The 27,049-nt window shown below is 38.4% G+C and overlaps 1 protein-coding gene and 1 long non-coding RNA gene across 3 annotated transcripts in view; one reads left to right on the forward strand and one right to left on the reverse strand.

Annotated features, from left to right (window-relative positions):
- Positions 1-1,016: 1,016 nt before the first annotated feature.
- On the reverse strand, positions 1,017-8,618 carry elovl4b (ELOVL fatty acid elongase 4b). Of its 2 annotated transcripts, none has more exons than XM_041804982.1 (7): positions 8,541-8,618; positions 6,273-6,358; positions 5,556-5,743; positions 4,685-4,765; positions 3,277-3,448; positions 3,009-3,136; positions 1,017-2,347 (listed from the first exon to the last, which is right to left on the reverse strand). In XM_041804982.1, exons 2-7 carry the CDS (start codon positions 6,337-6,339, stop codon positions 2,066-2,068), a joined length of 918 nt encoding a protein of 305 aa, XP_041660916.1. In that variant the 5' UTR covers positions 6,340-6,358; positions 8,541-8,618; the 3' UTR covers positions 1,017-2,065. The 2 variants fall into 2 exon arrangements, with proteins under 2 accessions (XP_041660916.1, XP_041660915.1); XM_041804981.1 differs by lacking the exon at positions 8,541-8,618 and adding an exon at positions 8,085-8,332.
- A 129-nt stretch (positions 8,619-8,747) lies between these two features.
- LOC121521208 overlaps positions 8,748-27,049 on the forward strand; it is a 28,678-nt gene continuing 10,376 nt past the window's right edge. The window contains exons 1-2 of the long non-coding RNA XR_005992831.1: positions 8,748-8,829; positions 19,719-19,769. This is a non-coding gene — a long non-coding RNA (uncharacterized LOC121521208). The remainder of the gene's footprint in view (positions 8,830-19,718; positions 19,770-27,049) is intronic.

Below are 27,049 nucleotides of genomic sequence, written 5' to 3' on the forward strand. Positions count from 1 at the left end.
TGTCCCTGTGGAGGACATACACCTCCTCCCCTCCTCATCCCAGCTAGTCTATCATTCACATCTGAACCCTTAGACCTCCCAAAGACCTCCCTCCACCTCCACCTTATGACATGGGTGCAGGGAGACAGGTGGTGGTGTGTCAGGATAAGATGGGAGACTGTCTAAGAAAGGATGGGGGAAAAGTGGCGGAGCATGGAAAAACTCTGGGTGTCCCCGTGGATGAAGTATTAGGAGAGACAGAAGAAGCAGTCTAAAATTTTTAGACAACAGGAAAAGGATAGCAGATGAATAATTTAAAGAAGCCATTAGTGGATCAACAATGTGTTTTATGGGCTAATGGAAAAGTGGGTGGCAAGTCAGGAAAATATGCAAAGGGAGTAGTAACAATGTGAACTGAACAATGCTTAAAAACATGAAAAAGTAGACCGTGGTAGTTTCTCATAAAGTTAAGAATCCTATATTTGTTCTATTTTTGAACTGACTAGACAGGCATTTTAACTCTGCTTTTTAAAAAATAAAACAATAACACAAAAAGATACCCCCTTCATTTCAGCCTAATGTTAACTAATCTATACAGTTTGAAAGTTACAGTAGCACCCTGATGGCAGATTAGTGGAGGCTTCTCTTCCGGTGACCTGCTTTCCTGGGTAATTCACGGAGTGACGTGGAAATAAGCTCTTTTGAAGCTAAAGCCAATTTACCCCCAAAGATTAGGACAGATCTGTCTGGACAGGCCAAAGACACAGCCTACCTCTGCCTCCCTAACACACCTTTAAGAGCCGCTTCCATCCTGCAGATCCTGACATGGAAGAGGGAGAGATGGAGGAAGGAGAGGAATGAGATGGAACGATGGGGGGATGGGAGGGTTTTGGCTCCAGATTAGGTTTCTTACGGGCAACATCTTGATCCTATAAGTTAGGTACAACATTGCTTTAGCTGTAAAGTGGCTAACATTTACACCTGCATAGACTAGACGTAACACAAAGACACACAAATGTAAACTGTGGGGTGCTGACATTGTCTTTATTTCAGTTATAAGTGCAGCCAGAAGCTGTGTTGCTTTCCTTTTAAGTAAGACAATGAATTTAACATTTGTTTTATTTTATTATTTTTTTTTAAAAAAGCTCTTCTCAGGAAGACGTTCCCTTCAGTCCTACATGGCAGTGAGACAACACTGAGCTGAACTTCAATCTCTTATTCTTGCACCTCAGCTACATCGCACAGCAAAGAGAAATTAATCATGAGGACCCACACAAAAACATTATAACAAAGATACCCACAAATTTGCATAAATTCTAAAAAAGCTAAAGCCCCCTCTTCCCCAAAGTGTTTTAAACCAGGTAAATTCACAATAAATACAAAGAAAAAATAGCTTCTTCTTCTGAAAATGCAGCAGTCATATCAGTTTTAAACAGCAATGTTGGTAGTTGTAGAGTAAGGAGTATTTAAATACAGTTGATGGCAGTTATGAGAGCATTGTAGTGTGATTTTATTCTGATTTTGTAAACAAAATCTCTCCCCGATCCAAGACAAAAACAGCTCTGGCTTAAATTTCTGCATGTTTTTTTTTTTGGTAATAGTTAAAATAAAACTTTTTAAGAGTACTAGAATATAAATTAGCATCTTAAAGACTATTTAAGCTTTCAGTTAAAACAATACTGGTATCCAGAGTACAAAAGTTGGAGGTGAATTTTGGTTGACAAGTTAGTGGATGCTGAGCGGTTTGTAGGTCCTTTAATATTTTGGTCCTTTGACGGTCCCAAACACAGTTGGACAGGAAAGCGCGGAGCCTACGTGAACAGCCTTCTGCTTTTCTTGATTAAAAAAAACTTATGGAGACAACCAACACCCCTCTCTTCCTTTCAGAAACCCTGACAGACACACCCACAAACACACACACTGCTACACTTCCCCCGTTCAAAGTTGGTCACAAATTGCATCCTTTTACAAAACTGGCAGGGATGATGAAGCCGGTCAGGTATGAACTTCTCTGTTTGTCCCTCCCCACCCCTCCCTCCTTCTCTGGCCCTTAAAACAAACGTCCAAAGCAAGCCCTCTTCTTCCTTTACTCTCTCTTCGCTCTTCCTTTCTTTTGCCTCTTGCCGTTTTCCTCCACTTCCTCCACTTTGCTATGACCGTTAGTTACCATCGAGGTGCCGTTGGCGATGGGCTTGCCCCCTTTTTGCGAGGAGGCGGGTTTGCGTCGGTAAGCGTGGTAGTAGAAGTTGGCGAAGAGGATGATGAAGGTCACTGCATAGCCAATCAGAGCCCACTGCATCCAGTTAGGGAACGGACAGCCAGTGTAGAGGGAGTGGCCAGCATGGCCGATAGTCACATGGAACTGGATCTGTGGTGCACACAAAATGTACAAGCATGGTTAAAACAACATCACATACTTAGCAAGAGGTACAAAGTAGTAGTACATTATTTTTAAACACTGTAATTAACAGCTTCTGGTTTACTAAATGTCAGATAAGTTAAAATAATTCTATGCCAAAGTCACAATATTTACATATATTAGTGGCTTTTAAACAAATTCTTGGTGTATTTTGATTAACACCAAATTTGAAAAATGCAGTTGGAGTGTTTTTCATTCTGAAAGTTATGTACAGATTTTTAAGCTAGCTTTGAAAGAGACCAAAATTAATACAGACGCTTCTTAGATTAATAAGTTCCATCACTACTACTTCTAACCCCTGCTGCTATGGGTTAGGAGTCAGAAAAAGTGATTAACATTGGACCACAGAACCAGCCATTGTTTGCCATGGACTGTTAAAATGAAACAGTATGAGATGTATTTGTAAAGGAAAAAATCTGGAAAGAGATACAAGTTCTTGCTTTGTCAACAGAGGGTGGCAAATTCAACACAAACCAGAATAATACTGACCCCTCCCCTCTTTTTAAACATACTGACAAGTGTTTCATGATGAGTACTGGAGGTAATAACCAATCCAAGTGTCCATCTTTTTTACACTAATCACAAAAATGTAGTGATAAGTAGCACACACCATCTGAATAATGGTGAGGTATTTCTTCCACCACAGGTACTTCTGCATCTGAGGTCCCAATGCTGCCAGACCATAGTAACCGTACATGAGGACATGGATGGAGGAGTTGATGGTTGCACCAAAGAATGCTGTGGAGAGATGATAGAGTTTTTATATCAGATGTGACAGTGGTCATGTTATTACAAAAGACTGTTATGACAGCTTCATGAGACAAAGTAAACTGTAATGAAAATTAATTATCTAGATTGTGTATTTCTTTTCTACTCACATTGTCCACCAGGGACCCATTTGATTCCGATCCACCAGAGGATGAACATGGTGCAGTGATGGTAGACATGCAGGAAGCTGACCTGGTTGAACTTTTTCCTCAGGATGAAGAAGACTGTATCCAAAAACTCCACTCCTTTTGAGATGTAGTACCACCAGAGAGCAGATGCTATCTAGAGATGGGAAACAGAGAGGAGTGAATTAAAGCAGGTCCAGCTGATACCCTAACACCAAGGTATGCAGTAAAATCTTTGATAGATAACATCTTTAAACTGTCGATGCATTTCGACATTGCTGTGAATGCTTGCAGCCTCAGGTCCTTTTTCACATGTTGGCCATTTTTTTACATCATGCTCAGGATGGGAATCTGAAAAGCTTTTATTATGTCATATTGCCTTTTTAGTCTAAAAACTCAGTAACTCGAAAATTTCATGAAAATCTTAAGGTAAATTATACAGTGTTATAAGGTAAAAAGAAAATATCAATAAATATTTAAAGCTAATAATATCAATCCACCACTCTCTAGCATATTTTATGTAAAATGAAATACCAGTTTTTTAAATTGAAATGATTGAGAATTACTGCGGAGGGTTGTTCTTAATTATACAAGAAGACAAAATAATACAATGACACCATATTTGATTATGACTAGTGCAGAGAAGGGATCATGATCTGTGACACATGGGGGCCTTTATAGATAGTGTATTACTTTTTTATTCCATGCATAAAGTAATTGCAAGATGTGCAATATAAGAAAAGAAAGGGAAAGAAAAATAAAAATAAAATAAAAAAATAGTACCACCTTGCAGTGTTTTAATTGTTTGTAAGTAAACCATATTTTCTAAAAAAAATATTTCAGTCATTTTGGCTTTTTGAAATTCAGCTATAGATCTTGTAAGAAGGAACAGTTGATCCTTTATTGATCCTTCTTCAGACATTTAGAGTTGAATTATCAAATTTTCATTTGAGACTTTAAAATCAAACATGCTTCAAGTGTCAGAAAACACCTGTCTTCACTTCACTCCTCCCAGCCTGATACACAAGTGCAGAATACCCACATGGCTGCTCTATAAGCAGTGGCATCTTGCCAGTATGGAAGGCCTGAAGGTGGAGATATGGGCGGAGTCTCAAAGTGGTGAGACCAATTACTCTGACCTATCTAACAACAGGCCCGCCCACTTTGTCCTGAACCACTAGAGAAATTAACCTTCATCACTGTGTGTTATTTCCTCTGTTAACCTCCGTCTTAGCTAAATACACTGATATATAGAAACAGTGATCTCCTTAACGTCAACAGCCGGATTATACCATCCGTACCCAGATTCAGTGCCACTGCTCACGAAGTGGGATCTATGCACTGGTGTTGGATGTGCGTGGATGGGGTGATGTGTGTTTTGCTAGGAGCTTACCCTGACTTCATTGACATCATTGGAGTAGTTGACAGGCTGACAGAGGTAGCTGTACCCGGCTGCTCTAGAGCCTAGTAGGAGCTGGTGGTAAGAAAGAAACAACAAAGTTACACAAAGGTTGGGAGAAAAATGGCTGACATTTCATAACTCTGATTTGACATAGCAACAGCTGCAAACAGCCACAGTAATGACTGAACACCAGTAGTCCCTCTTTTTAAAAAAACTAAAGGTGCAAACATGAACAAATCCTGTTGGTCCTGCAGAGTTTCATATTTTTACACTAAAGTTTTCCACAACCAGCAGGGTTTTAAGAACAGATTTAGTCATTGGTTGTATATAGAGGACATTCTGTCCTTCACTTTTCGTAGCTACAGCTTGTTATCAGACATGAACGAAATAGAAAACAAAAAGCATTTCTGTAAAAATGTGCTGTAAAACACTAATAAAGCACATAACTCCTTGCCTGAAGCTTAGCAGGAATAACATAAAGCCTTGACTAGACCTAAAACGTTTCTAAAATTTGCACACAAGACACAATATATATAACAGGAATGACAGAACAGCAATTTGGTTGGATTTGATACTGTTTGTTCATTTGTCAGCAGACAGTATGTCAGATGATAGTGGGCTGTGGCGTAGGACAACATTCCTCTAAAGTATTCAAGTTAAGTTAAATTTTTTTAGGCTGATCTTTTGAGTGTAAAGTCTCCAAATTTAAAGTAGAAGCTATTTTGAAGTGTGGCAAACACTTGTATTGAAAGAAGTTTTCAGGATCCTATTACAAACTTCTCCTATTCCAAATGATTAGTAGTCAATGTTCTATTATAAACACTGATTACCTTACGTAGCTGTACAAGGCCTGACTCCTCACCTCTTTGGCGATGTAGAAATTGAGCACCACCATGCTGAAGTTGTACACTATGAGGGTCTTCCTGAGTGTATAGGGCTGGCGGTCCTGCATGTATCTAGGCCCCGCCCACAGGAAGAGCAGGTACAGGCAGCTGATGGCCAGAGTGGGGAGGGGAGATGACATCAATGGCCAGTTCTCTACCCTCTTGTCTGGAGAAAGAAGGATAATTGATTTGGTTGGTTAGAAAATAGTAGCAACATAAAGCAACAGAACTACAGTTGAACAAGTTACCACAGATGGATAAATGCACTATTACACTTGACTCATGCTGCTAACATTACAGGCAGATCCTCTTTTAGGGCCTTTATTAACCACTTGAGACACTTCTAGCAGATTTTGCCCAGTGTTTGAGTTTATATTATTCTTATGTGATATTCTCACACTGGATAATCTTACTCTTTTGAATCATGTTGTAAATGTGGCAGTGCACAAGATGTAATCACATCAATCAGGAAACATTTTTGTAGTCATTATTAAGCCATCAGCTCAGATATATTATCTGCACTATGTATTTTGAGGGAAAATCCCTAACCTAACAGACTTTACTATACTTGAGGTCTGCTCTTGGACCTTTTTTTATAGACAACAGTCATAGTGAACATATAAAGTATTCTTACTATGATGAAAGTTTGCTGAAGTGCTGTAAACAAGACATCGAAAGCATTGTCAAGCTCTTACCTGCTATAGAAAGGCTCCATTTGTAAAATTCTACCGTGTCATTCACAAAATGTGTTACAACCTCCATGGCTCTGGTCTTGATTATACTGTGGGAGGAGGAGGGAGAGAGGAAGGGAGCAAGATGACAAAAGTAAGTCAAAATTAAATTACAGAACATACATGTCCCATCAGTAAGTAGTGGCATGAGGACATACACTACACAATCATTGTGTACAGTAAGCATTATGAAACTCTTGACAACTACTCATTTCTGCCTTGCATTACAATATTGTGCCAGGACTGATCCCAAAGATAGTATTTTAGCATCCTTCCAAAGCTGCCATCTTAGATCTCATGATATTCAATAAAAAGTGAAGCTTTAAGTATAGAGATTTGTGTTATGCTGTGTCAAATTTAAAGCAGTAAAAATGCAAGGATACTGTTTCTCCATTTCAATTTGCTTACAGTGTGATGCTGCTGAAAACATCCTAAAAGAGCCGATTAGGGCCTCTTTTCTCTCACCCTTGTTTGAGACTTTATTGTAACACTGACATCCACGTGATATTAATGCACTTTTCATTGATTCTTATGATTGCTAGACAGTCACAACAGTTTGAGGTTATGGTACAAAGTAAGATGGAGGATACAGGGTGCATCTTTTGTGTCTAGATTCTGGACACTACCCTCCCTCCAAGACAGCAGGATCTATGATTACAGATATGTAGATGTATAGAGAAAAGATTTAAATATAAAAATTATCCCAATTTATCTCTAGTCACTTCTTTTAGCTTACTTAAAGCACAAATATGGCACAGATAATGAGACAAAAAGAAGGTGATACCTGATGAAAATGTACATATTGTTGACTGTAATTAAGCAGTGTTACTTATTAAATGGATCTTATTCAACTTGGAGCTGAGAAGTTGTCTCCATAATAATCTATAATTAATCCCATGCGTCAGATCAGATGCCCTTTAAATATTAAAGAACTCTAACAAGTGCCCACCAATGAGTAGCAGGCTAGTGCTAGCTATTTAAGTAATGTTACGGTAATGGTGTCTCTAAATAATCAGCAGGATGGATGTGTTTTGTTGCACTTCGTATAGTAACATACAAATCACCTCATAGTCAGTTTAGTGGCAGTGGGCCGCGTTGTGAAATGAGACAGAGAGGGTTAACCGGGTCTGTGCGCACACAAAAAGGCAGGGGCCGCATGTGTCAGCAGGTTTCGCCCAAGAGGCTTAAATTCAATTGATCTACGAGCTTAGATGTAGGCCTAAGTACAAATGCCCAACGACCCACAAGCCTGTCCGATGGTTATCTGCCTACATGTGAAATGGCCCACCAAAAACGGCACGATCATGAATAATATGGAGAATAAACTTGTACTGTTAGATCAACATCCTTATTGTAATCGAACAACAGTACAAATAACATCCAAAATATCACTCAAAAAGACTTGTTTAAAAAAGATAAACTCCTTAACACACAATGTAAAAATTCCACCACTTTTATTTTAGGGATTTAAGGTGGATTAAACTGGCATTTTCACAGGTTTAACAGGTGGGTGAGTAGAAGCTACTGAGGCTAGAGAGATATAAATGAGCAATTAGTCTATTCTATTTAATGAATAGAGTTTCCGTTGACCCACCTAAAATAGTTGATATGTCGCAGACAAAGGACTTGGCTCTTTTCCAACAAGGCTACTTAATTAAGCCCTAAATATGCCCTAAAACAGGGAGTTAACCGTTATAAAAGGAAAAGGGAGGAAAAGCACTTGACATGCTAAACAAATAGAGCACACCACACAGAAAAAACGTCGCAGTTACTTACGTCCTCGATATTTAAGAGCGTGTAATGACATCCGGTGCAATTTGATGCCCAACTCCTTTCAGTTACTGCTTCGCTCTTTCTCCTGCCGTTACTGCTATTTGGTTTCTACACCGTAACGGTTAACGGTACAGTTCGACATTAAACAGCAATTTGGCAAGAAAACTAGACAAGGCAAGAGAAATTCTATGACTAAGATAGGCCAATTATGCATTCAGTCTGCGCCTGCCGCTCAGCTCATCATCTTCTTGCAATCTCCTAGACACCAAGAAGCCAGATGGCTTTGCGCATGCGGGGATTCACCCTCGTGTCTCGTGTGTGCGCGCGCGCGCTGCGGCCGACAGTGGTTCATCATGGACGTTGGGGTTTTGTCAAAAAAAAACCCACTTTCCTCTGTACATTCACGGTATTTTTCCACTACTTTTTAAAACTAAAGTAAATCTAAAACGGTTTTATTACCTTACAAACTTCCAGGTTAGCGAACAGAGTAACCAGACTTATCAAAGCAGGTTAACGTTTATCGAAGTTGACTCTCACTTTTAGCTTCTGTGTTAAATTAGCTAAGCTAGTTTTATGTTTCCTAGTTGACATTATTCGTGTGCTGGAGTTTATTCATGCAGGTTTCCCCCTTTATCGTTTGTGCCCATGTTAGTCCACTAGGTGGTGCTGTCATGCTGTTATTTGAAGTTTACTCCACCTGCCCTCCAGCAAGCTCCCCTGCTCCGAAAAAATGGCCGCTAGAGGAGAGGTAAGGTTTCAGTGAAGGAACCCTCTCTTACTCTCCTACAGTAAGTCTACAATAAACTTCACAGTCAGATATCCTGTACGTTGTTAGTACTACAATTAATATTGCAACGCAGGTGATCCAGTTTATTGTACCATTCAGTTTAAACACTTACCTCACATTGACCTTAAATTCATGTGAACTAAGGCCCCTAAATAGGCTGAATCCCTGGTGTTTATGTGAAGTCTAAAGGTGACAGCATTTATTGGACTTGCTACCTAATGTGAATCAAAAAGGTCCTTTGCTCAGTCCTAAATTTCTTTGTCATTTATGGATTTATTCTTACTTTTTCTTTCCATGAGCTTTGGAAGGCCCAGCTGCACTGTACAACTGGATCCAAACACTAAAGAGCAGCTAGTATCTAAATTATGGAAGGGATAAAGACAGAAAGACAGATGTGTCTGTGTTTGTAGGAAACATTTGTTCACTTGAAGACTTTGTGCTGGTGTTTCAGATGGATACATGTTTCTCATTTCCCCATAAAATCCAAAGCATTTATGTTCTGCTAAGGACCAAAGTGAATGAGTATGATTTTTTAGCATAAAATTATGAAAGAATAAGAACATAAGAACACAAGAACATTTTATCTTAATCCACTGTATCCATGATAAATCTCAGTGTGATAAAAAAAACAGTGTCATCCCATACACACTTGAGATTAATATACTTTACAAATTCAGTATGCACTCTACAAAAATGCATTTTAAGAGTGATTTTTACTGGCAGGATTTATTCCACATTTGCCTTGATGGTTCAGTTCATTTCTGCAATTGCGCTATAATTATGGTACTTGCAACTATTGGCTCAGAAAACACAAACCTCCTATTACTTAAATTGACAATCTTTTGAATATCCTCCCTATCTTAAAGAGTTGGTGTTAGGGAAGCATTTTATTTTAGTCAGACTTTTTTTTAGTTTGATGTTTAATAACTATACATGGTCATTTCCACTTAATTTAGACACACTTACCTCGCTGATGATGAATGAGCAGATCTCCAATCTTTCTGCTTGGTATATGTGTGCAACTTTGTGCTTCAGAAGTATAAATGCTCTTTTCTCCATTATGTATTTTTGTCAGGCTGACCTGCCTAGGTAGTTATTGGCATTGCTTCTCTTACACATAAAACCACACCGGTGTGGTCCTCGTACGAAATAGGTTTGCTGTTTTTCATAATGTGGTAAATGCAGAGTGAAGAGGGAGGTCTTTGGCGGTCCTATAATCAAAAAAGGTCCTGTATGCAGCTCTGTTTTTCCTCCTTACCACATCAGGGTGACCTGATTTGGTTGGGTTGGCTGCAGATTAGGGGGTTTAATACACTTAATATTAGAGTAGCTCTGAATGGTGCATGCATTAGAAACTCTTGGCTGTCTAATTGGAATTTCTGTGTAAAGTGGTATGGCTCATGGGAGATCTGGAAGCTGTGGTTGTTACAAAATTAGATAGAGCCTATTAGGGGTCAATGGGATTATTATTTGAATCTAAAATGAAAGTGTATATACACTTAAACAATGTAGTTGCAATGCATAAGCAACCTTAGCCTTTCACTTAATATATAGCAACTTCTTTTTAGATCAGTTTTGTAGTGTTTAGTGGTTAAATATGACAAAAAGGTACAGAAAGAATGAAAGATTTAAGAGTGAAGACTGTGAAAAGAAGGTGGGAAGACATTTTACCACTTTATACAAAAATTTATAAGGACCACAGCAAAAAACAAAAACAAAAAATCAAATTGATTTCCAAAAGCATAATTTATAGAGCATATGAAGTCTTTATTTGTAACGAAGCAGTGTACCAATCCTTGGTACGTTTTTAGCTGAATATGCTCCTCTATGTGTCAGTGTGGTTATGTAGAGTTTAAGAGTCATGTGTTGGTGACTGAACTTCCTTTTTTTTTTTTACCCTTCCTATTTTCTTCTTCGAACTTCTTTCCTTCTCTTTCGTACTCATTCTGGGGCAATGTTATCCCACTCCACCTCAATGTGAGCCTGCATAATGTCTGTTTGCTTTGGGTCGTGACAATACCAGAATTTATTCTTTGATATAGTACTAGCAAAAAATCATATTCCTGTTATTTTTTATACCACTGTAAGAGGATTAGAAGTCCTAGGCACCACATTGACATACATGTGTTGTATGTTTTTAGGTAAATTTCTGTTTTTTTTTTAAATTGCTGATTGGTGCAAACAAATTCTAGCACCGCACTACCTTAGTTACAAATACGTTTGCACTCAATGGTTTCAGTTTTGGCTGTTAAAAAATAATTTACCAATATTTCAATACGGGAAGATGTATCATTTTAAAACAGTAGTTTTCTTGGCCAGCAGAAATTGATGGATCACAGTTTTTCTCCCTAAGAGAAAATTTTGAAGAGAAATGGAACACATCTCAACCAATATTTTATTGCTGCAGGCATCCATATAACCTTGCAGAGCAGATGGACTGACCAGATTCCATGCCTGTCATCAGGCAAATCCATCTTGCAAAGCTCCAATCTGAAACAAGAGTAAACAGTCTGAGTACAAACCTGACCAATTAGTGTCATTTGAGGAGAACGAGGCGGTAGCAGGCAGGGTTTAATTGTACTGGAAGCTGATAGTAATGGCTGCCGCTGGTGTCGCGATCAGTTCAGATCGCAGCTGTACCATAGTCGGAACTGGACCACATTTCTTCAATTAATTCAGAGCAAAGAACAGCACTGAAAGCTTTTCATGATGGAAAAGATGTTTTCGCTGTTCTCCTGACCTTTCTTCGGCATGAGTTTGAGATAGTCATGGGGTTGCAGCTGGTGTAGCGATTGACTCAGATGAAGCTATAGTATAGTAATTATAATTGATATAGGAAACAGTCTATCTGGCATGTCAGGTTAGTATCCTGATTGAGAGTATGCACAACATGAAAAGTGTGTATACATTTTTCTGTGTGCACTTGCAGATTTTAAAAGCAAAATGAAAACTTCAAACTATGAAAAAACAGGTTGAGCTGATTATTTTGTACTTAAAACAAAAAAGTCAGGTCAGGTCAGGTATAGGAGCATATGCCTACCCTAAGTAGGGGACTTGAATGGATGATTGAACGGGTTGGTTTGAATGAAGCGATTCATTTGTCATATCACTAATAATTAAATTAAAACCCAGAGCAGCAACACCACATTAAACTTGTTGTACTTGGATTAAAAGATAATAACAAAAAGCAAACCTTTCACAGCACACAGAATATTGAACTAACCAGTTTTGACTTCAGTCAGTTGTTATTGTTTATTGAGAAGGTACTGTGGAGTAGCAGACTTGTAGTATTTTGTTAAAATACTCATTCTTTGAGTCTTTCCATCTCTGAAGACATAGTTGCTGATGGGAGGACTGAAAGTACAAGAAATAAAATTATGACAGGTGAAGTACAAAACAGAGAAATGAGATGCTTCATATTTCACTCTCCTAAGGGTTACAGCTAGATTGATTTAAAGGCACCAACAGCATTGAAATAATGACATATAAAGGCAATGTCTGTTAGTCTTCCACTCTTAATCGCTCTTTATGGTCTTCACATTTCATTTTACATCTGGCGCTACCGTTTTCAAAGAGTAAACATTTGTCTTTTTTCAACTGGCTGCTCTTTTTAGCATCTGTCAAAGATGTATTAGCTTACGATTTATGCTGGAACACACTGCGCACAAACCACCTAAATCTGTCAGGGAAATTTCCTTCTGTATGGCACATTCACAGCCAGCCACCTGGGAGAAAACGTTTTCCACATACCTCTGGAGCGCTGCTCTCACTGCTGTAAAAACAGCCTTTTGGGGAAATACCACATTTTCCAAACCATTCTCATATTAGGGGCGTATTTCTTTCTCACAGGCCTCCTGTTATTTGGAAGATTGGGGGGGGTCAGAGTTTCGCAATATGAAGTATCTGTTTACACATGCCAGAAAAGTCATGTAACACTGGAAAACCTGTACATCCTCTGGCAAAAATTTGACTGATATTTAATGATGTGTGAGAGGAGTGGCACAGATAGGAGTAACTCAGTCAAGATGTATGCAGTCTGTCTCTGTTTCAGTGCGTGCGGTCAGGAAATTACAGGCTTAAGGGGATTTGGCTCTTATATATACTTACTTTTATCAATGGTTTCTCTGTGTGGAGGTGCTGTATTTGTACGCTTGCATGAAATTGCTCAGTGTATGTATCAATGGATGCACAATCCTGAAACACCCGACATATTTCTGCTTTCAGTGTTGTAGTCTCAGGTTGAACAAAGTGGATTATGCAGCACTCATCTGCAGAAAAATGCTGCAATTTCTCATAAACCACTAACTCCAAACTCCTCTAATTAGCGCTCTTGCCCTCTCTACAGTTTCTCCAATTGCTTCTGATTGCAGTGAGCTGTTTTCTTTCACAGTTTCTGTGTAATCTGGATCAAGTCCATTCCATTAGAGTTTGTTCATATGGTTTTCATTTTAAAAGGCATATGCACCAGGCTGAGATGTAACTGGCTTCATTCAGAAGCTGATCCCTTTCCTTCTATAGCGGCTCACTAGATGTGGCATTAGGTCACAGCTTGTGTCTTTTTTGAGGCTAACTGGGCTTCTTTACTGCTCCCCATAAAAACGGGATTTGAGCTGCACTCATATGTGCTCTACATGGGCACACACACAGTTTAGTATCCTCATTTGACCTCAGTGTAAGGGAAAGCCCTCCCCCTGCTGCAGTGTGTGGCCAGAAATGGCCACAGCTGCCATGTAGAAAGTACCTCAACACAGTGTCCGCGTATACCGATACCATTATACCCGTTTTACCTATTTTACTTTTTGCTTGTTCATTTTTCCCCTCCGGTCTAAGCAAAAACTCTCTGCTCCAGTCATACTTCAGTTTCTAATAATTTTTTCGCCCGTTCACTGTGTTCAGGCTCCCCTCTCTTACCATTTCAGTGATCGTCATCTTTCTAAGGAAGTTTCTCTTCTGTTTTCCTTTTTTTGTTGTTCCCCCACATGTCACATGTCCACCCCTACTCTTTTTTTACATGACCACACACACACATTGTTGAATCTTTATTTATACAGGGTTGGAAGTGTGTGCAGCAAAGCCCTGTTTACACTTATGCTGAAAATTAAATATAATATCGCAGTATAACAGGAACAGACCTAAACAAAACAAAAAGATAAACAAACAGAATCAGTAGAAGCAGTTAGAAGGGGTATTTGGTGGAATATTGTTGAAACTACAGAGGGGGTCTAAGTTCTTTAATTTTTGGAGGGTTTGTAAATAATTCCAGTAAAAGTCGTGTTAAAAGGTTCCTGACTCATCAGTGAATCACGGCAGAAAGTTAAATATGAAACATCCTTCCAGCGCAGTCAAGATCAAATGTAAGGAGGCAATTTTCTGATAATGGTACCTTGAAATAAGAAAACAATTGCAGTGTTTATTACGTCTTTTTATATCACACAGCTCAGAATCAGTATTCAGAATCCATTTTTGATTCAAATTGATTTTTTAAAAGGAGGTGCCTGTTTCAGCATCTCATCCAGTCTGCTGTACAACCAAGGGGCTGTAGATTCTTACTTGACATTAAAAGTAGGGATGAGATTTTAATGCAGTTTAAGTGCTTGAGTACTCACACAGTCTAATGGCCGAGTATTGACAAATCATATTTTGCATTAAATAAAAAATTACATATGGGGCTGCAGGTAGACCACTATTTAGTTTAGTTGTCTACTGCCCATCAGCATTTCAAATCCCACCTCTGAATAAGAAACAAGAGATGATAATGTAACAGGACTAATAACTGTGTTGATGTAAAGAAAACAACAAAGAACTTCTGTACGATGAACAAGATGGTCCAAATGTTATTCAGCCATTGTCATCAGCTCTTTCACAACTCCAACTAGAAAAGCACTTGGAGAGTGCAGACCTCCACCATTAGCCCTATCTCTCAATAGTACAGAATCCTTGAAAAAATTCCTGGATCTAGACGGTGATCCGGATCATTCACAAAATCTAATCAGTTCTTCCCTATGACATGCCTGACATTTCTTAAAAATGTCATCGAAATCTGTCCATAACTTTTTGATTTATGTTGCTAACAAACTAACTAACAAACCCTGCCGATCACATAACCTCCTTGGCAGAGGTAAAAATGCAACACCAGAGAGAGATATGTCTACAAGCCTGTCGTACCTGGCGCTTGAATGTCACACTGCTCTTGTTACATGGCTGGAAAGGATTCACCTCTGTGTACATTTTATTATTTTCCTGCTTTGTATAATTTCTTACCTAGTATACTATGTCAGATGTACCCAGAGAGTTCTTGCATATTTGTCTTACTAAATCAGTTAAAAAAAAATTGTAAAATAGTTGTACACAGTGTGCGAGTAATGAAACATTACTTGAGTAAAGACGGCTAAAAGAGTTGAACTGCTTTAGCCTCTATAACAGTGTATCAGAAAACCATGAAAAAAAGAATGCGACAATACTAGAGCGGTAACCTGTAAAGTTTTTCTTGTTTCTGTAGAGACTCATCACTCAAATGTGAAGCTTTTTAGTTTTGGCTCATTAGCTCTCAGTCTAAAATGCCAAACTGTTTTGGTTAATCCTCTTTGCTTTAAAGTAGCATTTTTTTGGCATTACTTTTGCATTTTTTCTGCTATAAAAACCTATAGAGGAGTCAGTAGGTGATAGACACAGTAAAGGTCAATTTGGTTAACGTAGTGGTGCCTTAAGCAGCTGAAACACAGATATTTTATCACATGTTCAAATGAGATTTTTAAAGTGCTGAATACAAGTGAACAATGGTCTAAAAATCACCAAATTTCCAGAAACATGACTCCAAACAAATGAAAATGTTGCCATGTACACCAGAAAAAGTCCAAAACTTGCTTGCATAAATAGGAAAAAAAGGCACAAAAGCTTTGCAGATTTGTTTAAATAACTTTTGTTTGTATAAACAGGCATTTACAAAATTCTGCAAAACATTCATCAACAAAAACACAGATGCCCAATCTGCAAAAAAGTAGCTATCAATATGCACAGCGAGGACATTTCATTAAAGGGATGGTGTGTGGGTTCAACATTTTGCTAAAATAAAGTCTACCCTGAAGCTAACCAGTTGTTTGGATCATAACTGCATACGGTCTACTATAATATTTTCATGACCTACAGTACAACATGTCAGTCACACATGGTGCAAACCACAGACAGAAAACAGACACAGATCTCAGGGTGGCTGCTCGATGGGGGGTAGACTTTTCAGTGCTGTTTGGTCTAATCTCTGATCTTTTAGAAAATGAGAGTCTCTGTCCTTACTACGCTGCGCAGAGATCCTACAAACTGCAGTGCTGTGACAGTTAAATGTGATTTATCTGTTTGTATATTGATATTTTCAACTTGTAAAATATTCTTGCGAAGCCTTGAGTATGTTGTCCTCCATACTTCACAGGACCCTGATAACCTCTATGATAAAATCCTGCTTGTAAAAGTCAACAGTGTTTTACTCAGTATATAATACCCTTAACAAGCTTCTCATTACTACTTTACGGCCTCCCACATGATGATGAATGTGTGTTTTTCATGTGAACGCTGTTGTTGTATATGTCTGTAAGAGTATGATAATATTTTGAAGGAAAATATTTTCTCTCTTCGACTGAAAGCTAAATGAAAGCAGTTATGCTTTGTGCAGCACCGTTATGACATTTCTGCAGGCAATCTAAATCCCAGGATTTTTCCAGAAGGCACCCAGGGCAGCCCTGCTTTGAATACACTGTGCCACATTTGTTACGGAGCATGGTGGATGGTGTGATGTAAATCCGTAAAAAAGCAAGTGACGCTGCACAGAACAATAGTTACTAGGTTAGTTTTAGTGTGACAACAAGCTTGGGGTGCAGCCAGCAGAGAGGGTCTCTAACTGTGGCGTGGAAAGCAGAAATCATTGTGAGGTACATCCAGCACATTGTGGTCACTAATTATATTTTCAGCTGGTTCAGGACCAGCTCTGCCAATAAGCCCAGTAACCAGGACGTGGTTAATGGGCAGAGAGGCCACACTGATGACTTCAGTTCACTCCAGCTCTCTTTTCTTCCCTGTTGTAATTCTGTATGAAGAAACTTCCAGTGAATATTTAATGAACAAATAAGAAAAAGGGATCTCACTTGAAAAACTCAGTTTTATGATTAACAGTTTATTCATGTCAAAGCTGAGTGGAAAATGCATTTTAGGTCTTTAACAATTCTAAAATTCAAGGAATAGCCGATGTCTTCATTAAAGCCACCAGAGACTACTGTGATTAACAGATTATTCAAAATGTAGTAATTTGATGATTTTCAATGGAGTATGGCTAGTACTCCTAAAGGAAGTAATGGCACTAAAATTTATTGTAGGCACTGGCCATGTCAGAAACAACCCCAAACCCCCTGAGAAGTAAACACACCAGGGATTCCTATGGGGTTGAACAGCATTTTAATTGTGCTTGACTGCGAGGTTTCAAATGAGAGGCATAGAAAAGACATTAGTTATGTATACCAGAGCATAATTGGTTTTTGTATAAAACAGCATGAGTGTTAATTAAGAAAAGTAAATGCTGAGGGTGATGTTGTGGAACCTAAATGTTAGGTCATGAATGGCTATGTGTATAATGATGGTACGATGTGTATTTAAGTGTTTGTAGTCAAGTTTGAGTTCATCAGACGTTGATCCAGGAGTCATGATTGTCAGCCAGAACAGCATGTGGAGCATGATTTATCCTTTATCGTGTGTCATATCTACTGCCTGAGGTAGGATGCACAGAACATGAAAAAGAAAGAAACATGTTTTTTTGTCAGTAAGAAAAATGCACTTATGTTTTGATGAAGGTAAAAAGGGGGTTTGATTGAGCTATAGTAGTCACAAGCACTCGTGACAGGAACAAGACTGAAGAGGCTTACCTCTACCAGCTGATTCATGAGTCTGTAGTGGTTTTTGTCTTTTAGTGTGTGTTTGAAAGCGAAGGCTGCCTCCTCTTCGGCACTGTGGCGGAGTGAGTGTATGCGTTAAAAAGGGGAAGTGATGGGTAATGGTGCAAGGCATCAGGGCACGTAATGGGGGAGGGGAGCAAACAAAGCAAAAGGCACAACAATTTAGGATTTTATTAAAAAATCTGAACATATATGGTTTTTTTTAATGCCACCATTTTCGAACCAGAAAACCCAAGAAGTCTTTGGAGAGGTATTATGGACAATTGGAGCAACGGTGTGGTGTGCAAATCCAGACAGACAGACAGACAGACACACACACAGACATGCCGCCAAATGTTGTAGTAGAATTTTTGGTAACACTTTCTATGCCCCCCTTTCTATAATGCTAGACATAGAGCATAGTGCAAAAAAATTGTAGTACTCAATATTTTGATGTAAACATTTTGATCAAGAATTACCTCAAACCCTGGAACTCCCAGGGATATCTATATACCTAAAACAGCCAGTGGGCAAAATAGCCACCATGTTAAAGGTTGATCTATGAATTCTGATTGAATAAATGTTAGAGCTTCTTGTTTACTGTATTTGCATGGACTTTTTTATTCACTTTACTTAGAGTGTACAGTGACCACTTACAATGACTTATACTTAGGTTGTAATGAATTATATCTTCTTATAAAACAGGAGTTTCATTACTTTACTCAGAGCAACTAATGACAACTTACAGTGACTTATAATGACATTATAACGTATTATAATGTACTGTATTATATATATAGTTTTAAAGCATTCTGGGTATTTATGAATGCTTATACCTGTATGTACACTGCAACACATAAGTATGTTTATAAATCATTACAGAAGGTAGAATTATAAGTCATGATTACTGGTATAAGGCTTTATAAATACACAAATGCTTATAACTATGTTATACAGATTACTTATAATGACATATCATGTTATAACACATTATAATTACTGTATTATAGATGTACTTATAAAGTGTTTAAAGTATTTATGAATGCTTATAACTATATGAACACTGTAACACATTTTAAGTATGTTCATAAATCATTACAGACAGTTGACTTCTGTCATTATGACCACTATAATACACTATTCTAGAATATAGTTTTAATTTAATTTAAGGCTGGTGACATTGGGTTTGGGTTGGATAGAGACCGTCTGACACTATTTATAGTTCAGACTTCCTACTTAAAACTGCACATCATGCACAACAGTACTGTTGCGCTAGAGTTAGTTATGAAGTTAATTTGCATATGTGATCCCTGTACAGGGAGCTAAAAACATACAGTACATACAAACAAGTATAACCAGTATACAAACAACAAAAACAATGCAGGCTTCTTAAACAGTACATCACATGAAAAAAAATCTTTCAAACTGCATTACATTCTCTTTGACACTGTTGCATATAAAGGTTAACGATCATGATTGGTTTTCCTTAAGCCTTTGTTTTAAAAACAATGAATCTTATGCAGTTTCAGATATTGGTAGGAAATTCCACTTTTCTGCTCCTATGACTACAGATTATTTAGTACCTAATGTCGCCATTTAATCTGAGGGAAAGTGATTGGTATTATGGATGAATCTTTCTAGTTTGAAATATATTAAAAGCATTTCCCTTAGAGTGGGTCCTCCAACTAGTCAGTGAAATGTTTGCCAGCTGAAAAAGAAAGCCTTGCTCGATAACATAAAGTAACTTATTGATATTTATTACAGTGTTTTCAACCCTTTGCCATTTGTTCATTATGAATGCTCATGTTGATAATAAAATTGTAATTAACTGCGTAACTTTACCTCAAGCCTGATTCAGCATATGTAAAGTATTCTTTTTGAGTACTGGTGGTAAGTTTCTAAATCATGGCTCGATCATTAATTTTCCTTCTTTTTCAGATATGTTCCTGGAGTTGATTTACCTCCGTCAGGAGCCTGACATCTACATCTGTGAGTAGTGCCTTCATTGCCATTTAACTAGCACATCTCAAACATATACTGACATCTCTGATCATACTTAGCGTCTTATATTAGTATGGAGTTTAGAATTGGGACGGCATTAGTTCCAGGTAGGCCCTGCAGGTATAGCAGTCGGTAGTTAATCCTCTGGCCCAGAGAGCTCAAAGCCTCTCAGCACTGTCACGTTCTGTTAATGTTAATCTGAACTGGATGCACTGCCAAGGGGCTGACCCACTGCCTGAGACCCAGCCACAGCTGAGGTCAGGCTCTGACGTCACGCAGAGAGGCGGGGTGACCTATGCCAGTGTGCTGCACTAGGCGAATTACTGCCAATTACCTGCGTCTGAAATGCCAATGCCCTGTGGTAACACTTACAACACATACATGGTGTTTGGAGTCACTGAGTGTGTAATTTCTTCACATCCAAGTAACAAAGGCAGAGCCATTAAAAAGAAGTGGGTATAATTTATGGATGGGCAATATTGGATTTTTGCTAATATTTCAAAACCAATTTTAGCCAATCGCTATATACAGTGCTGCAAAAATGTATTTGATCCCTCTCAGGTTTCTTATGTTTTTGCATAGTTGTCCCACTTAAATGTTTCAGATCATCAAACCAATTTTGATATTCGACAAAGATAACCAGCGTAAACACAAAATGCAGTTGTGAAAGGATGGTTTCATTTTTTTTTAATTTAGTTACTGAAGGGGGGTTTTAATGGTTGTTCATGAGGGGGCTCCAGATTGGAAATTTCCCCATGGGGAACAACAGTGTATATCGCATCGCATTCTATCTCACTACATTGCACTGCATCTATGGTACAGTATGGTAGGGTATGGTATGGTATGGTATGGCACGGTACAGTACGGTATGGTTTGGTACGGTATGGTACGCTATGGTATGGTATGGTACGGTATGGTATGGTATGGTACGGTATTGTATGGTATGGTATGGTATGGTATGGTATAGTATTGTATGGTATGGTATGGTATGGTACGGTATGGTATGGTACGGTATAGTATTGTATGGTATGGTATGGTACGGTATGGTATGGTACGGTATGGTACGGTATGGTATGGTACGGTATAGTATTGTATGGTATGGTACGGTATGGTATGGTGCGGTATGGTATTGTATGGTATGGTATAGTATGGTATGGTATGGTATGGTACGGTATGGTGTGGTATGGTATGGTACGGTATGGTACGGTATGGTACGGTACGGTATGGCACGGTATGGTATTGTATGGTATGGTATGGTATGGTATGGTATGGTACGGTACGGTATGGTATGGTATGGTATGGTACCGTATGGTATGGTATTGTATGGTATGGTATGGTACGGTATGGTATTGTATGGTATGGTATGGTATGGTATGGTACGGTATGGTATGGTATGGTATGGTATTGTATGGTATGGTATGTGATGGTATGGTATGGTATGGTATGGTACGGTATGGTATGGTTTGGCACCCTTAACCCCAAAATAGTTTGCATTGTCACAGACCCTGTGCCTTTGCCTGGTGGGTGGGCTGTAAAGGTGATGAATGTGAAGTTACATGCAGCACGAGTCTGTGTTCCAGCAGCAGAGTTATAGAAAGCATGAGTGACAGAAATCAGTAGGGAATAAGCAGTAAACAGCTTTATTTCAGCTGAAAGTGCTTTTTAAAAAACATAACTACATTTTGATGATGTTAATCACGGTCAGTACAGCTGCACAGCCGATGGAATACGTGTACAGAGACGGTTTGAGTCGTAACGCTACGTTTATATGTGAAAATATCTAGTCTAGAACAGTTTATATGACAAAATATGAAAGTTTACAGCTGTACTGTGAGAATTTGCCAATTAAAAACAAAGTAAAAATTCAGCTGGTGTTAAACTCAAGCTAGATTAAGTCAGAAATCCGGGGTGTGCTTATCTCGTTTTAAAATAGTCTGCAGCCTGAAGTTTTACAAACACGTTCAGCAACCACAGAGCTATGTTTTCACAGGTTACCTAACGTAAGAAGTACATTAATAACTAGTTACAGAAGAGAATGAACTGTTCTAAGCCTTTGTATTCACAAAACTTAAATATAAATTTAGTTTCTCATCCATCGCGGATGGATCAGGCTGATGTGAGCCTTTGGGCTCGGCTTTGTGTTCTTAAAATCAGGTCCGGATAAATGTCAGGAAACTTGAGTTGTGGTCAAATATCAATATCCATAGACGAGGAAACAGTTTGGATCTCCGTCAAGTCCAAATGTTTCCCATTTAGGCAGATATTAATCCATTTTTCTCCTGTCTTCGCCCGCTTCTCAAAGCACAGACTTCCGTGTTTGAAGCCCGGAGGCGACGTGACGTCAGTGCAGCCCCTGTTGTTGTGTATATAGCTCCACCTTCTTGGTACGGATAGCTAAGATTGGCACCCCAATGGAAAGGTGCCGAAAAGTTTTTGGACCCTTTCCAACTTTTGCTCTATGGAAACGCAAAAAAATGCATGCCGTACCGCACTGAACTGAACCGGACCGCTTGGTGGAAACGACCTATATGGTATGCTACGGTATGGTATGGTACGGTATGGTATGCTACTGTATCGTATGGTACGGTATGATACGCTATGGTATGGTATGGTACGGTATGGTACGCTATGGTATGGTATGGTATGGTATGGTACGGTATGGTATGCATCATATCGTAAAAGCTGTCTTAACCTGACTTTTTGTAGCCGGCACATCTTAAAATCAAATCAGATAGTTACAAAGAAATTGATTCTCTCTGTATTGTGTGCCCAAAGACCTGACAAGATCAAAAAACAAATTTGTTTCTTTGAACCAGGCTGTAAACGTGTTTATTTCGTCTGTACAAACAAGCATTGTTTCACTGAGCGTGTATGAGACTCCTGCAGCTTTCGTGCACAAAAATTACACATCACCACCGTCTCCCACTCTGTTGCTTCCTCCAGCTGAGTGAATCAGGGGCGGTATGACTTTGCCACACCATTCCACCTTCATATGTTACACATTAAAGACAAGGCATAAATATCCCACTGTAAACTGGTAGTATGTAAAGGATTTTAGTGACAGATAATCAGGCTGAAAAGACCAAAAACAGAGGGAGGCTCTTCTTTATGGGACTCATGCAGCCCCTGCATCTTTGTATGAAACAATCCGCTGCTCTGTAAACGTCTGCACCAGAGGCAAATTTGAAACAGTTGTTTCGAGGAAGGCATTTAGTTGTTTGAGTGGGTCTTATTCAGCAAATTACAGTCAGTACACAGTGTGCACAGAATAGAAAAGGCATGTAGGTATTCAGTGCTCCATGGGCCGCCAGATATCCAAGTGGATTTTTACATGTTTTTTTGTATAAATAAAGCAGACACTGAAAAGAGATAACGTGCTAAACTAATATGTTATATAAAAGACTTTTCAATTATAAAAATCCCTCAGTTCCTCATATCTGAATGCAACCATTATATAATATAAAACTGTGCTTACAGAACAAGGAGTACAGACAGTGCATAACCTTCAGTTGTACCTCATAGTGCAGTGTTCAAATGAAACAATCTGTGTGTGTGTGCCCTGCTTTTATAAACAAACCAGGAGTGTTTTATATGTCTGAAGCATCTTTATATACCACTTGTATCCTCCAAGACAAACTAATTACTCCTCTGAGGCAACCAGCAATTACACTGTCCTGAGACACCAGATTGCCAATATTTACCAAAATTGACCTGAAATTACTGTGGGTCACTAGTGCTTGTGTCTGGTCATGGAAGAGTAGGCTGATTATTGCATATCGTAATCTTTATCAATGTTAGCTGACTTTCAGGGGGAACTTATTAGCAGGACAAGAGAAGCACAGAGAAAAGAAAGGTCTGCTATTGTAATTTTGGAAGTGTTTTTTCATGCAATTATTACCTCACACTGGATTTTAAAAGATACATTTTTATTATGATTGATGCACTATCATTAGTCCATATTAAGGGCAAGTTAAGGACAATTATGTTATCTCGCCAATATGACACTTATACTTCTTTAAATATCAAACCTGTATATTCAAGGCTAAAAGGTTGGAAGACGCTACAAGTTTAACTTGCTTGTTTGGCTGCCATGCAGTGAGGTTTTGTATGTTTTTGCTTTCTCTTTGTTTCTGATGGGGAAATCTTTCAGCAGCTGCAGGTCTGTGCTGTTTCTGCTCACTTGTCACAAATTTCATCCCCAAAACACACCAGGATTATGTGACTTACCATAAAATCCAGTGCATAAGACCCATTTTACATATTTATATCTGAAAAGTTGGCTTCACCATATAAACATTGTATCAGGATAAAACTGACTACTACTTTTATTTAACTATATTTCTGATACAAAATGTGTACTTTTACTCTGATACAATTTCCACAAGAATCCTAGTTACTAGTTATTTTGTAAATAAAGATTATTTTGTGGTTAAATGATTTGATAAAGCCCAGAAAAGTGTCTTGAAGTGAATGGAAACTAAGGGGTTAATACTGACAGTGGCAGTAATGCAGCATCTTGATTGCAAACCAGCACAAAAACCCCAAACAGATGAAGAAGTGGAAACTGAATAAGTAAAGTCAGAAACATTCAGATGTGTTAGTATTGTCAAGTGGGAGGAAGGGCTTGAGAGAGTGTGAAGCCAAAGAGCAAGAGAGAAAGACTAGGAGGAAAACAAAGAAGCAAATGCACGATGGAGGAGGACAAGATGGAGACAGCAGCAGTGTCATATGCAACAGCACGCCTTGTCTTTGTAAAAGCGTAGCTGCGGTCCCTGTATCAAACAGCTGATCCTTTCAATCCCCGTTCTCCTGAGCACATGAATATTAGACACATAGTCTTGCCAACAATACCTAAAGATGTGACGAAAATACTGTAAGTCACAAAGTAGTCCAGTCAGCGCCTCTGGCAATCAGTCATCGTCCAGACCTCACAAGAGTATATTAAGACCAGGAGGACTGGGGACCATAAGACTGACTGTCATCTGCATGTTCAGATACCAGAAGCACCACACTGCCTTGCTCAGTGAACCCATTGCCCCATGCACGAGTCCGCATCAAAATGCTGTGCTTCACATCACTTTTTTACCACTAGTTGGCAGGAAAAGAATACACAACACAAAATGTGTGTAACCCCTTAAAGCCTGAAAAAACAAATTATAGCCTGAAAAAAATAATTTTTTGGAACTGAAATGTTTATTTCACTTTCTACTGAAATCCAAAAAATCGAAATTTTCATAAAATTTAACATATATATTTTTTGTATCTCATTTAATACCTTAGGTGTTTTTGGTAACTAATAATCCACTTGAGGGCATTTTTATCATTTATCAGGTTGTATTTGGATGTGTTGTGTTTGATGTTGTCTGCACACAGCAGAAATGAGAAAACATTTCTACAACACTGTTTTATAAGGTCACATGTACCCCAAACCTCTCAGGGTCCATTTTAAAATACGCTGAAATGGAGAGATTGAAAATTAAAACTTTAATAGTTACAACATGCTAATAGTCTGTAGCCATTGTTTCAACCCTACACTGTTAGCTTGTCTTAAAAAATATTATATTATTCTTAGCTTAGTCACCCTGAAAAACCAACTTAAAGAAACCCTTCATGAAAACTGAAACTTGATTTACTTGTTGTAATCCTGATAAAGATGGTAGTGTGCTCTCATTATCTTGGTTGAATTTGACCAAATTAAAGCTTTGGCTTCAAAGCAGCTTTGAATATAAAAGTTAAAATGTCCAAGTTAGTATGAGACAATCCAATCAAAAGAGTAGGCCAGAATGAAACACAGAAATCCCCAAACTTTCCCTCATTGGATCTGGCCTCAGATTCTGTTGGAGCTATTTACCGTATCTCAAGCTGCATACTGAATGTCAGCCTGCACTGATTCAAGACATGTTATCATTCATAAGGATGCTTTTCCAGCTGGAGAGATTCCATAGAAACAATTAAGGAACAGACAATGTTAGTTTATTTTATTACTTAGCCTCTCTTTGTCTAAATACTGATCCAACAGTTGTGAGAAGGTTGAAGCCAAAAATACATTAGCATAAGTCCCTAAAGGATGATCACATCTCACGTTGAAATCAAAGATCAATGCAAGCCATAATTTTTTAGATTAGTCTCTGACATTGCATCTCTCTGTAAGTAGTTGAATGTGCATGGATTATCTGAGAATAGTTGCCTGTTTTACTCTTTTTCAGCTGTAATGGATCTGCACATAACTGGTTTTCTCTTCCCTTTTCATATTTCAAAAGTCTTTTGTTTTTGTGGCCTTTGATGCCATTTAAAAGTTTTGCATCTAAGCAGTCATTATTTGGATTTTAATGGATAAAAATGGACTATAATTAGTTTATTCTAAAGCCAGAGTTCTATTTAGTTGTTTTTGTAGTTTTTTCCAGTTGTCCTGAGGCCCACTGGATGGTACACAAACACATTTACATTGTTAGCTTGATGAGTCACATTCGGATGATCTTGCGGTTGCAATAACATCACTGAAAATCTTTTTTGGGTTTCTCGAATAAAAGGCAAAGCTGTGAGAGTCTGTGTGTGAGTGCTGGTTCAGGCATCTTTGTTGTGTGAAGAGATGTTTGTTGCATATTTTCTAACTCATTACCAGCTGGTTGAGTGAACCCACTTTACCATAGCCCTTACCTAAATACTGTAAATCTGTCTTGTAATATTTAATGACAGACTAAGCAATGCTAATTGCCAATTTTCCTTTACAGTAAACATGTATTCTTACTCTTGTTTCCTGATTAGGAAACCAAAACTCCTGTTATGGTTGTGTGATTGTGGCTGTGAACAACATGATTCACATTCTTTTTGAGAATCTTTGCTTTGATTTAACACCAAAGAAGAAGATCTTCATGGGAGAGTTGGTTGTGAACCACAAAGGCTGAGAAAACAAGACTAGGTTAAAACCTAGTATGTGCCTGACCGCAACTATCTGGGATGCCTGTTGAAATGCCTGACTGAAATTTGTACGTTTTGGCAGAGTGATTAGTTTTTGGGGTGTGTAACTGTGCTGTCACTAATGTCCGTGGGTTGAGAATTAAAGGACCCTAAAAGTTTAAAACATAAAGCCCTGTTGGCATGAAACGTCAAACCTGATGCACTGGATTGACTCATATATCCATTGCATGAATATATTTGACATTCATCTGGGAAAGCTCCCATAGAAAGTGTTTGGGAAAGGCAGGACTTCATGCAAGCCAATCAGAGCAACAAATTGCGTTTTGCACATGCGCTACTTTTTACTGCAC

The sequence above is a fragment of the Cheilinus undulatus genome, linkage group 14, assembly GCF_018320785.1.
Source record: "Cheilinus undulatus linkage group 14, ASM1832078v1, whole genome shotgun sequence".
NCBI classification, from domain to species: domain Eukaryota; kingdom Metazoa; phylum Chordata; class Actinopteri; order Labriformes; family Labridae; genus Cheilinus; species Cheilinus undulatus.

Excerpts from the sequence above, each read along its gene's own strand:
- elovl4b (XM_041804982.1), bottom strand. The coding sequence starts at position 6,339 with ATGGAGGTTGTAACACATTTTGTGAATGACACGGTAGAATTTTACAAA. Across the intron at positions 4,766-5,555 it reads ATTTCTACATCGCCAAAGAG|CTCCTACTAGGCTCTAGAGC; the intron begins GTGAGGAGTCAG and ends TCTTACCACCAG. Across the intron at positions 3,137-3,276 it reads ATGGGTCCCTGGTGGACAAT|CATTCTTTGGTGCAACCATC; the intron begins GTGAGTAGAAAA and ends ATCTCTCCACAG.